At 45.5% G+C, this 13,497-nt stretch overlaps 2 protein-coding genes across 2 annotated transcripts in view; one reads left to right on the top strand and one right to left on the bottom strand.

The window, feature by feature from the left end:
* Positions 1-13,497, bottom strand: part of LOC308097452 (metabotropic glutamate receptor 7-like) — a gene marked incomplete at both ends in the record, with an annotated part of 249,239 nt that overhangs the window by 115,664 nt on the left and 120,078 nt on the right. The window lies entirely within an intron of this gene.
* Positions 4,796-9,235, top strand: LOC308097024 (multidrug resistance-associated protein 1-like; the record flags this gene model as incomplete). Its single annotated transcript, XM_080444584.1, has 1 exon — positions 4,796-9,235. The coding sequence occupies one exon, from the start codon at positions 4,796-4,798 to the stop codon at positions 9,233-9,235; it is 4,440 nt and encodes a 1,479-aa protein (XP_080300710.1).

Here is a 13,497-nt window from a genome sequence, read left to right as displayed (position 1 = left end):
GAACTCAAGACACTTCCTTGTCTTTTTTTCTACATGGTGAGAATCAGTGTTTGATTTACAGTAGGGGTGTAGGGGGGATCCATGCCACTGCTTTTGACCACCCCCCCTCTGGCCATTCATTTTTATGGCCGGTGGGGATATGCTTTATCCCAACTTCTGGTCAGACTGAATTAAATACATAGCAGGGGCGTAGTAGCTATGGGTGGGCCTGGGTAGGGATGGGCCCACCCATTTCTGGCCTCTGCCCACCCAAATATGATTCCAAAAAAATATTATAATAATAATATATTTATACTTTATTTTATTTTATTTTATTATATATCATATTAATCGATAACAGTAGCTTCGTGTGTGTGCGTGTGTGTGTGTGTGTGTGTGTGTGTGTGTGTGTGTGTGTGTGTGTGTGTGTGTGTGTGTGTGTGTGTGTGTGTGTGTGTGTGTGTCTCGTGTGTTGTGATTTGGTGTTTGTAGAATGGTTGCTTTGTAGAATTGTTTTTCTTCACCAAGCTGAAAGAGTCATGTCTTTGTTTATGATTAAATACAAACGAGAAACCTCTCTGAGAGTAGCCAAAATAACCTCACAATGCCAAACGTCTATTGCAAAGTTTTTTGAAAAAAAGCGAAATTTATTACATTTTGTATCCCACGATTCTTGTAAGCCATTTTTTTCACCCAGTGCCAATTATCGAAGTAATCCTGGGTGCTGCACTCCCTCTGCCAGCCTAGGGAGAGCCTAGAGCCGAGCTCATGCCTCCTTCAGTGCATGAGAGCTAGCAAGCCGCTTCTTATCACCTGACAGGGGGGGAGTTTCCCTGGTTAGACGTAGCGCGCGGAAGGAACACGTTATTCCAACCAGTTCCTTCCCCCTCCATCAGGCGCCCCGGCTGACCAGGGGGAGGCAGTATAGCGACCAGGATTACAGCATGTTTTTGTGAGGGTACCTACCCTAGGAGACACGGGGAGAACATGCAAACTCCACACAGAGAGGCCCTTTCGCCAACCCCACCCAGGGTATGGGCACTGATGACGCGGAGGAGAGAACACGCCCACAGTGCCCACAGCGTCCCCGGCGAGAATCGAACCCAGGACCTTCTAGCTGTGAGGCCACAGCGCTACCGACTGCGCCACCGTGCCCCCCAGTTGCCTGATATTAACGCAAATACAGAATGTACGTATTGCTGACATCGGGGGGAGTCCCCGGAGGAGTTGTAACCTTGCCGGAGGGGTTCACCTTGCCGGCGGGGCAAACTCCACAACAGCGTCCGCCCTTCAAGTATCCCTCGATTATGGATTACTACGTGATTGAAGACATCAAAGGTCATAATTGTAATTTGTCCCTCCGTGATCTGCTGCTATGCTATGGGGTGCTATCTTGCTTGATTTGGAATATTGTTCAAGGGCGCCGATACTGTGGGTGCCTCGGGGCTAAAGCACCCAGGAGAAATGACGAGCACCCATCACAAACTCATCAAAAAAAAAAAACTCCGACATCTACACTTCATGGAGTATATTTTTTGTACCTAATTAACCACATTAAAGTTAAAAAAAAATAATAAGGTAACAAACCCCCCCCAAAAAACACAAATTTTCACAAATAGAGTGCGTTGCGCACCCAGTAGCGCGGACAAAAATCGGCGCCCCTGATATTGATGTGAGTTGCGACTAGCTGTTGTGCAATACTGTGAGAACGGGTGATGCCGTGCGCGTGTGCGTGTGTGCGTGCATGCATGTGTGTGTGTGTGTGCTCACTTGCTACGAGTGGACACGGAACCAGTAGATTATCAACACAGTATTATGGTGCTAGTAAAGGCTGGGAGAGTGCGTTGTTACTGTTCTTTTATGGTCCTTTGAGTTATAGTTTATATATTATCTGGGAATGTGTTGGGACGAAGTGTCTTGTAGCAGCTGTTTCTCGCCCCTCCCGTTTGTATGCGAGAGCTGGCCAGAACTTCGGGGAACTGGTTCGATTTTTTCGAACAATGTCAGGCGGTCAATGGGACCGCCGCGACATCGCGACACCTGTCAATCTCAAAGACACCTGACTTAATATTTTGAGGAAATTGAAGGGAAAAATTAGAATTAAAAGAAAAAATTTCCTTTTGGGCATTTCCTTTTGGGAAACGTAGACTGTCTGATGCGTTTGATATTTCTATTCGACAATATCCCTTTGTTTCTCGTCGTTAAGTCAATTCATTCCTCCCACACACATTTCTGTGTCGCCACTGCTGTCGTACTGTATTGGCTCACCGGGAGCCCCCACCGGGAGGACATAGTGTCCCCCAGCGGGAGGACATAGTGTCTCCGTCCTACTCCAATTCAATTCGGATCACCCTCCCCGGCTTCGATCCTCCCCCGAACAAGGGCCAATTGTGTTCGTATAGACGCCGTGGTTCCCAACCAGTGGTCCGGGGACCAGCAGTGGTCTTTGAGGGGGCTCCAGGTGGTCCCCAGCTAAATGATGGAGAGTTGGCAACCAAATGGACCCTTATAGATCTTTAACTCTTGAGAGCGTAAAACGAAACACTCTTACTGCCAAGAACGACTTAGGACGAGACATCGTCATAACGCCCTGGCTGCCAAGAACGACTTTGGACGAGTTTTGAAAAAAAAAAAACTGAAAATACGAGAAAAAAAAACGTTCCGAACCCAAGATATCGTCATCCGAAGATTTGTCAACGAGGTGGCGATGACCTCGTTGACATTTGTGAAACCACACAGTGCAACCCTCAGTGATTAGCAACCATCAGGGGATCAATCATGCAGGAGATAAATATTCTGTGACTACTTCAAAAGGTAAGAAAATCGAAAAATCGCTGGCAGTGGGTGCACGCAGCCAGAAATAAGTCTGGCAGTGAAAGAGTTTAGTGTAAAATGAGAACAAAAAAAAACTTAAAAAATTTGAACTCTTGAGAGCGTAAAACTAAACCAAATGGACCCTTACGGGTCCATTTGGTTTAGTTTTACGCTCTCAAGAGTTCAATTATTGTTAAACATCTGCATTACTTAATAGATAGAATTGTTACTTTGATCAACGTTGACCTGTTATCTCTCCTATGGTACCACATCGATACAGCATGGAATTGTGGACAACGATAACAACATATTCTAAGTTTTGGGTCTGAGAGTCAAAATCTCATCAAACGGTGGTTCCGTGGCTCAAATGCCCAATAAATAATGGACCTCGATAGGAAAAGGGTTGAAAACCGGATGCACCGCATCAAACCCCTAGAGGTATACTTTACCCCTGCACCGGGTGCGAGGGTGCGGACTATAGCCAACACCAACTTAGGACTCCTGCTTCTTGTGTCTCCCATTTCACAGGTCCATGGTCTGTTATCACGGACCCCTATGCTGCAGAGTGTGATTTTGGACCGGGCCTCTCCATGGAGCGAGATCGTGGATCGCTACTATATTGTACTATACCACTATACTGTAATCTGTAATCTTAACATTCTCACACTATACCATTATATACTAAATAACATTATTGTTATACTATATTATGCTATCTTACACTATTATTTGTTATTCTCTCTCTCTCTCTCTCTCTCTCTCTCTCTCTCTCTCTCTCTCTCTCTCTCTCTCTCTCTCTCTCTCTCTCTCTCTCTCTCTCTCTCTCTCTCTCTCTCTCTCTCTCTCTCTCTCTCTCTCTCTCTCTCTCTCTCTCTCTCTCTCTCTCCCCCCCCCCCCCCCAGACATGATCGAGGCAGATGGCCGCCCACCGTAGAGCCTGCGGTCTGCCTGACATTTCTTACGGGGAGTTTTGCCACTGTCGCAAAAGTTGCTTGCTCATGTAAAGTGTCTTGAGACAACTTGTTGTGATTTGACACTTTAATATTTTCCTGTTCCACCCCGGATTTGAACACCGGTCTCCTGTGCAAGTGCTGAAATGTTTACGACTAATAGCTAATAGTTAATAAAGCCTGCCTGTTGCTCAGGGGAGAAATTACATTTTGACCTATATTTGCACTGAATTGTGAATTAATTGTGGCATTCATTGTGACTTGGGCACAACTTTGCCTAGTATACAATTATTAAATAAAGAGTTCTGATTAACGCTGATGTTTTATTCCTAATACTTTTTATTTGCAATGCAATAATTAATGTAGAATAAACTATATCACATTTTGAAATGTTAATATCAACTCAATATTTATGTTCAGTTATTGATTGATTTGCTTTTACTTAAATATACTTATATGAAATAGGTAAATATAATTTAAATATACTCATATGAAATGGGTAAATATCAATAAGTGTCCCAGTTATTTGATGTGTATTACTAACTTAAAATGTATTAGTACTATTAACAGAGAAGTATTTTTTTGATTAGTATGAACTCAATAGTTTTGCTTAGGTGTTAATTAATTTAGTTTCTATTTGAATCTACTCATGCATTGCCGTAAATTATCTAATATGAGTTATATTTACTTAATTCCAAGTCAATTAGATTTACTTAATAATAATGATTGTAAATAGTTGCCTACATTTTATTTAGTAGATCTTGTGTATCGTTTCTAACAGTGTGGGTGCACTGTCCCGTTTTGCCCCGCCCCACTACACCTCAATTATAATATTTTCTGAGTAGAGAAAGTTAGGAAAACAAACCTGCAGCAGACAGTGTCCGTTGCTAGGTTACGCCGTAACTGACATCATAGCTGCCAACAGTAAAAGCTGCCGCAGCAGCAAATTTCAGTCAGTGCAGTTCCAAGGTGGACAGGTGGAACGGTACTTGAGAGGCATGTACACACTGGCTTAAAAATAACAGAACACTTTACTTACATTGTTACATTTAATGGGCTTAGACAACTTTTGCAGTTTGAACGGTTCCGATCCAATCTGGGATTGGAACCGGACCTGGTACACTGCCAATCCAGACCTAACCCAGTGCTTCCAAAACACAGTACTGGTGTGGTTACCTTGCCTCTACCTATGGCTGTGTGCTCCGCTCTACATCGTCTACCTCCGCAGCCATAACTATGGTTACAACGGCATGAGCCACCTCAACAGATCCAAAACGACGGTTGGCTTTCTGCTGTGGATTATTTGCTGGGCAGATCTTTTCTATTCTGTCTGGGAAAGAAGCCAACCACACGGTGCTCCTGCACCGGTCTACCTGGTTAGCCCTACCGTACTCGGAGTCACCATGCTGTTGGCCACCCTGTTGACCCAGTACGAGCGTATGAAAGGAATCCAGTCGTCTGGGCTGATGCTGGGCTTCTGGCTCCTGGCTCTGGTTTGTGCCACAGTCACATTCAGGTCCAAGATAATTCAGGCACTTGACCAGCCGTCAGCTGTGTGTGTGTGGCGATACACCACCTTCTATGTGTACTATGCCCTGCTGCTCATTGCCCTGTTACTGTCCTGCCTTTCAGACCTTCCACCACTGTTCTCTCAGGCCATTGAAGACCAGAATCCCTGTCCTGAGGCCCGGGCTTCATTCCTGTCCAGGATAACCTTCTGGTGGATCACCAGAATGATGATGATGGGCTACAAGCGTCCTCTGGAGGAGAAAGACCTGTGGTCCCTGAACCCTGAGGACTGCTCCCAGAGGGTCGTCCCACACCTGTTGCAGGGCTGGAACAGAGAGTGCCAAAAAGTCAAAAAGCCAGAGGATAAGACCAGAAAGCCCTTTCTGTTTTGGGCCCTGTGCTTGACCTTTGGACCATACTTCATCATGTCCTCCCTCTACAAGATCATCTACGACATCCTCCTGTTTGTCGGGCCCGAGATCCTCAGACGATTGATCTACTTTGTCAACAACTCCAGCGCCCCCTCCTGGCAGGGCTACTTCTACACATTGCTGTTGTTTGTGTGTTCCTGCATTCAGACATTGATTCTACATAAGTACTTCCATATTTGCTTTGTGACTGGTATGCGTGTACGAACCGCCATCATTGGAGCTGTCTACAGAAAGGCCATGGTGATCACTAATGCAGCGCGACGTACCTCCACAGTGGGTGAGATTGTCAACCTGATGTCTGTAGACGCCCAGAGACTCATGGACCTCTTCCCCTACATTAACATGATCTGGTCTGCACCACTACAGGTGGTATTGGCCCTGTACTTCCTCTGGCAGAACTTGGGTCCATCTGTACTGGCAGGGGTGGCCGTGATGATTCTGGTGGTGCCAGTCAATGCTGTCATTGCCATGAAAACCAAGGCCCACCAGGAAGCTCAGATGAAGAGTAAAGACGACCGAATCAAGCTGATGAGCGAAGTGTTGAATGGCATCAAGGTGTTGAAGTTGTATGCTTGGGAACTGGCCTTCAATGAAAAGCTGTCTGCTATCCGTGAGAGCGAGCTGCGTGTCTTAAAGAAGGTTGCTTACCTGGACGCCATATCCTCCTTCACCTGGATCAGCACCCCCTTTCTGGTAGCGCTGTCTACGTTCGCTGTGTACGTTCTGAGTGACGAGAACAACGTGCTGGATGCCCAGAAGGCCTTTGTGTCGTTGGCTCTATTCAACATCCTGCGCTTCCCTCTCAACATGCTGCCCATGCTCATGAGCAGCATGGTGCAGGCCAGTGTTTCTATGAAGCGTCTACATATGTTCCTGTCTCACGAGGAGCTGCAGGAGGACAGCGTGGAGAGGAAGATGATTGCAGGATCTGCTGACAGTATCTCCATTGTGGACGGGGCTTTCAGCTGGTCCAGAGATGAACCGGAGACTTTGAATAGGTTGAATGTGTCCATACCCGAAGGTTCCCTAGTGGCAGTGGTTGGACATGTAGGATCCGGAAAGTCATCACTACTCTCTGCTCTGCTGGGAGAAATGGAGAAACTAAACGGGACTGTGACTGTCAAGGGTTCCGTGGCCTATGTTCCCCAGCAGCCGTGGATTCAGAATAACACCCTCAAAGACAACATCATGTTTGGTCAGGAGAGGAATGATAGCTGGTACCAGCACATTGTGGAGGCCTGCGCCCTGCTGCCTGATCTGGAGATCCTGCCAGCAGGAGACATTACTGAGATCGGGGAGAAGGGAGTGAATCTATCAGGAGGTCAGAAGCAGAGGGTAAGCTTGGCCAGGGCCGTGTATTGCAACTGCTCCGTCTATCTGCTGGATGACCCGCTGTCTGCGGTCGATGCCCACGTGGGAAAACACATCTTCGACAAGATCATCGGCCCACAGGGTATGCTCAAGGACAAAACACGTGTGCTGGTGACTCACGGCCTGAGCTACCTGCCGCAAGTTGACTTAATCCTGGTGATGGTGGAGGGGGAGATCACAGAGATGGGGTCCTATCTGGAGCTGATGGCCAAACAGGGGGCTTTTGCCGAGTTCCTGCATACCTACACCAACGCCGAGCAAGGCAACAACTCGACTTCTGTACCAAAGGGAATGGAAAGCGGAGGCCCTGCTACTGTCATTGGTCAAGGTGTTCAGAACAGCAGTAACTCAACAAAATTGTGTCAGAAGAGTGAAGGAGATGAGTTTTTTGGGACAAAAGCCAATAACAATGAAGTGGGCAAGCTGATGGAGGCAGACAAGGCCAACACAGGAAAGGTAAAGTTGGCTGTGTTCTGGGAGTACACGAAGGCCATAGGAGTGCATCTTTCCTGCATCAGTCTGGTGATGTTCTTTGCTCACCACTTGGCCTCGCTCTTGTCCAACTACTGGCTTAGTCGGTGGACAGATGACCCAGTGATCAACGGCACTCAACCCTACAAGGAGATGAGACTGGGCGTGTATGGCGCTCTGGGCTTCTTACAAGGTGTGGCGGTCTTCGGTTATGCCATCTCAATGAACATTGGGTGCATCCTGGCCTCACGCTACCTCCACCAGTCCTTGCTGTTTAATGTCCTGCGCTCACCAATGTCGTTCTTTGAGCGCACACCCAGCGGCAACCTGGTGAACCGCTTTGCCAAGGACACGGACACCATCGACTCAGTCCTCCCCAGCATCATCAGAATGTTCATGGGTTCTATGTTCAGCGTGTTGGATGGATGCGTCATGATACTGGTGGCCACGCCACTGGTTGCAATCATCATCCCTCCACTGGGACTGCTTTACTTTTTTGTACAGAGGTTCTACGTGGCATCGTCACGCCAGCTCAAGCGGCTGGAGTCGGTAAGCCGATCGCCCATCTTTACCCACTTCAACGAAACCCTGTTGGGAACCAGCGTCATTCGTGCTTTCGGCAAGCAGGAGCGCTTCATCCAAGAGAGCGACCAGCGCGTCGATCACAACCAGAAGGCTTACTACCCCAGCATCGTGGCCAACAGGTGGATGGCAGTCCGTCTGGACTTTGTGGCGAACTGCATTGTGTTATTCGCTGCTTTATTTGCTGTGATGGCCAGAGAAAGCCTGAGTCCTGGTATCATAGGCCTGTCACTATCCTATGCTCTGCAGCTGACAGTCTTACTGTCATGGCTGGTGAGAATGTCTTCTGATCTGGAAACAAACATTGTGGCTGTGGAGAGGGTCAAAGAGTACGGCGACACAGAGAAAGAGGCAGAGTGGAAACATGACCCATCCACCCTGCCCACTGGCTGGCCAACAGCAGGTTACATTGAGATCAGAGACTTTGGCCTGCGTTACCGTGAGGACCATGTGCTGGCCATTCGCAACATCAACATCACCATCCAGGGAGGGGAAAAGGTGGGTATTGTAGGGCGTACAGGTGCAGGGAAGTCTTCCCTGACTCTGGGACTGTTCCGCATCATTGAAGCAGCCGAAGGATACATCCTCATTGATGGGGTCAACATTGCTCAGCTGGGCCTGCACGAACTCCGCTCCAGAATCACCATCATACCACAGGACCCAGTATTGTTTTCAGGCTCTTTGAGGATGAACTTGGACCCATTTGATTGTTACACTGATGAGGAGGTGTGGACAGCCTTGGAACTGGCCCACTTCAAAAGCTTTGTATCAGGTCTGCCAGACAAACTCAACCACGAATGTTCTGAAGGAGGAGAGAACCTCAGTCTGGGTCAGCGCCAGCTGGTGTGTCTGGCCAGAGCTCTGCTGAGGAAGACCAAGATCCTGGTCTTGGATGAGGCCACAGCCGCCGTTGATATGGAGACAGACAATCTAATCCAGTCCACCATCCGCACCCAGTTTGAGGACTGCACCATCCTGACCATTGCCCATCGCCTCAACACTATCATGGATTATACCAGGGTCCTGGTGTTGGACAAGGGGGAGATGGCTGAGTTTGATACCCCCTCCAACCTCATCTCTCAAAGAGGAATCTTTTACAAGATGGCCAAAGACTCCAGGTTGGTCTGAACCTGGACACATCTAACTGAACTCCTCCTTTCTGCTCTTCTAACTCCCCACCATGAGATGGATGAATCGATTTTTTTTTAAACGTCAACTTACTTATTATGAAGATGCAAAAATGGGTCTGCATGCAATCAAAACTTCGGCCAGTTAGCTAAAGTATAGAAAACCCAAGGGTAGGCTATAATAATATGAGAATGTATCTGTTATAGATCTATAGGCTATATGAAGATGGCATAAAAGGAAACATAGTCAGTGAAGGCTGTAATTTGTGTACTGTGTGTATGCAAATAAGTTGTTTTATTGTAACAGCAAAGTAATTCAGTGTTTTCAATAAAAAACTATGATTGACCCCGTGAACGTGAATGTTGAAAGGTCTGTAAACAACTAGAAAATATAAAATATAAAAAAAAGAAACAATGCGGGGGTCTCTGCTATACATGTAAAGTGTCTTGAGACAACTTGTTGTGATTTGACACTTTAATAAAATTGAATTGAATGAATCCGGCATCAGGGTCCAGAGCTCTGCAGTGTTGCTATATAGCTCCGCTGTCACGTGGCAGTCTGTCTACGTAGGTGGTGCTATTATAGCCAGGAGTGCACATAACCTTTTTGGTCTAGTTCTCAGGGGAGCACCTGGATATGTTACTTGGTGCGCACAAAATAAAGAAATAAATACATTTTGCCGCGACATGTCTCGCAGGATGGCTAAAAGAGGAATACATGGATAACTTGCCTGCTCCTGTCATCAATTGTTTGCACTATGTTGATGTGCTCTTTGCTTTTCTCATGCTTATCAAAAGCTGGGTGACTGAAATTCTTTGTCCCTGTATAAAAGGCGCTGCTTTTACCCGCCAGATTGGGATGTTCACGGCATATTTTGCACCATCACGTGCGTTCATCATCGGTGACGAGTGCCTGTAACACAGCCAGCAGCTTGCTGCGTGCGAGTCGCGCGACTGACTGTGTCTGCGTGTCAGGATTCGAGGCCACACTCACACAATCACGTGCAGCATGAGGGGATATGCGCACATGAGGGGATATGGGCACATGATCTGGCAACCCGGGAGCCAGTTTGTCGCATAGCTCGCAGGGGCCATCCCACAGCTGGGGAGCCGTAACCATGGCGACATACATAAAAACGCTAATAAACAGCTGAGATTTGGTGAAATCGAAAAAAGGGCTTCGCTGTTCCGTGCACATAGTAATGGTCAATGTCTGTGTGCAAATTCAGATCAATTAATCCAGCCACTGAGGAGAACCAGGCAGAACAAATTTTGGCCTCACCACCTCACCACCTCTCCTTGTAGAATTATAGTAGGACTAGACCATACCCGGTGAAGTGCGCAGGCAAAAGTAGTTGCAAACGTGGGGTTATTGCACGTCCTACATACATACATATATACATATATACATATACACACACACACACACACACACACACACACACACACACACACACACACACACACACACACACACACACACACACACACACACACACACACACACACACACACACACACTCTATATATATATTCTGTCATTCATTGTACTTATATTATAATGAATTGATTACTACAGCAAAAATAATTATACAACACTGTTATTACAACTTGTACAACTATTATTTCAACTTAACAACAACAATATAATTATGTCCGGGGCGACCGTGTTTAGGGGCGAGACAATTAGGCGCAGATTGCTCAACCCAGACCGTTCGGTGCGAGCCGGGGCAAACGTGTATAGGGGCGAGATAGTAAAACGGCCGCATCTTTAGCTTGTACAGATTTTCGGAGACTCGACATGGTGCAATGGCTAGATGAGATTAACTTTTGTGTATCTGGTGGAGAGATTTACTTAAACGCGACGTGCTACCACCTTTGCACGAAAGGATTGCAGTGCATTTCATGCACACACACTCTCTCTCACACACACACACACACACACACACACACACACACACACACAGCACGGAGAAGTTGTTGTGGGCTAGCAAGGCAACAGCGCGTCGTTGTCCTCCTCCTCCCTCTCTCTCCCTCTCCTTGTCTCTCTCTCTCCCCCTCTTTCCCTCCCCCTGTCTTTCTCTCTCTCTCTCCCCCTCCCTCCCCCCTCTCTCTCTCTCTCTCCAGCCAGCATAAGCATGGCGACATTCTTTGACATAAAAATGCAAATAAACAGCTGAGATTTAGTGATATCGAAAAACGGGCTTCGCAGTTCCATGCACATGGTAATGGTCAATGGCTGTGCGCAATTTTAGATCAATAGCTCCAGGCACTGAGGAGAACCGGGCAGAAACATTTTGGGCTTCACAGGTTTGGTCTCAGAGGTTTGTGGAATTATAGGAAGAAGATAGGGCTTAAAGGAGAAGTTCACCCAAAACAATGACTTTATTTGAATCGTTTTACTTGCACCCTGTGATGTCTTGAATACAAGGAGATGTTTTGTTTGTGTAGCATTACTTTACGGCGAATGAAGAATCCATAAAATAAGAAAATACTCGATGAATTGAAGTAAAGCAGAGGCCAAGATTATCAACAGCAAAACTATTCCAGAAAAAAACAACAACTCCAAAACAGCACTCACAGGGTCAGTAAACAAGATAGACATGAAGTAATTGTTTGGGTGAACTACTCATTTAACCCATTTAGACCGGGAAAGAATCTGTGTCATTTTTAGATTTCTATGGGCTATTTTTGAAAAATCGTGATCGTTTGTGCAAATCTTTCTTCTTAAAGCAAACATTTGTAACGCAAATCTTTGCTTCTGGAGATTCTACAAATGTCTTCTAAATCCTAACAGTTTTCTGAAAAAACGTATGTTGCTATATGAGTTCTCAAACTTTTCCATGTCAAGGACCACACAAAATTATATGTATTTGTCCGCGAACCCCCATCTCAAAATATGTTGTTCCAGGGACCCCCCAGAAGCACAGATCGGAGTTAAAAATGTTCGCCTTAAAACATAGATATTCAAAGATTTGCACAGTTTCCACGATTGTTCAAAAAAATAGTAGATCTACAAGCTCATATGAGCTTGTATATCTGCCATTTTTGAATAGCCAAGGAAATCTAAAAATGACGATGACAGATGCATGCGTTCCCGGTCTTAATGGGTTAAATGGTTATGAAAATGCCCCTGCCCTCCCTCCCTCCCCCGTAGTGATAATGGTTCAGAGGTGACGTACGTGGTGACCTGGTCAGGGGGGCGAGGCGGACGTCGTTGCCACGACGGACGCATGAATGTTGGAGAGAGGCATATAAAGCCACGGGAGGTCACAAGCAATCCAAGCTGACATTTCAGCCTGTTTTTTTTGTCGAGGTCTCAACATGCATTTCAGCCCACACACATAACCTTTTGCTGTGAGGCTGTGTGCAGAGAGAGCGCCGACCGACTACAAAAGATTTTCAATGGAAAAAGAAAGGGAAAAAAAAAAAGTCTTCCCCTTCCCTGACATTCATAAATATACATCAGCTTTGGTTTGATATGAAAAGGTGAAAATGGATGCAGTTTTACAGCGTTCGGCGGTTTTGTAACAAGTGAGGGCTTTAGAGTGAAGCGAGAAGAATGGATGTTGGATAACAGACATTTAAATGTCTTTTTTTTTTAACCCATTTAGACCGGGAACGCATCGGTGTCATTTTATAGATTTCTTTGGGCTATTCAAAACTACAAGCTCATATCTCGGCACCGAGTGCCGCGCTGAAGCTATTTTTGAAAAATTTTATTTATATTTTTTTCTAAGCAAACATTTTGTAACTCCAATCTTTGCTTCTGAGAGATTCTAATCTCTTCCTAACAGTTCTTTTTATTTTTTTTAATTATGTTGCTATAATATCAGTGGTTCTCAAAAAAAAAATCATGTCAAGGACCCCCTAAATGATGTATTTGTCCTTGGACCCCCCCCATATCAAAATATTTTGTTCCAGGGACCCCCAGAAGCAAAGATTTTACTTAGAATGCATATATATATATATATATATATATATATATATATATATATATATATATATATATATATATATATATATATATATATATATATATATATATATATATATATATATATATATATATATATATTTAAAGATTTGCACAAATATTTCACGATTAAAAAAAAAAAGCGGATCTACAAGCTTGTAGCGCGGCACTCGGTGCTGCGCTATGAGCTTGTAGATCGGCTATTTTTGAATAGCCCAAATAAATCTTAAAATGAAACAGATGCGTTCCCGGTCTGAATGGATTAATGGAAGCTCAGATTCGCCAGT

This window comes from Gymnoscopelus braueri (genome assembly GCF_963280865.1).
Source record: "Gymnoscopelus braueri genome assembly, chromosome: 12".
Classification (NCBI taxonomy): domain Eukaryota; kingdom Metazoa; phylum Chordata; class Actinopteri; order Myctophiformes; family Myctophidae; genus Gymnoscopelus; species Gymnoscopelus braueri.
The sequence above is the reverse complement of the archived record's forward strand: the minus strand, read 5'-3'. Positions and strand labels throughout refer to the sequence as shown.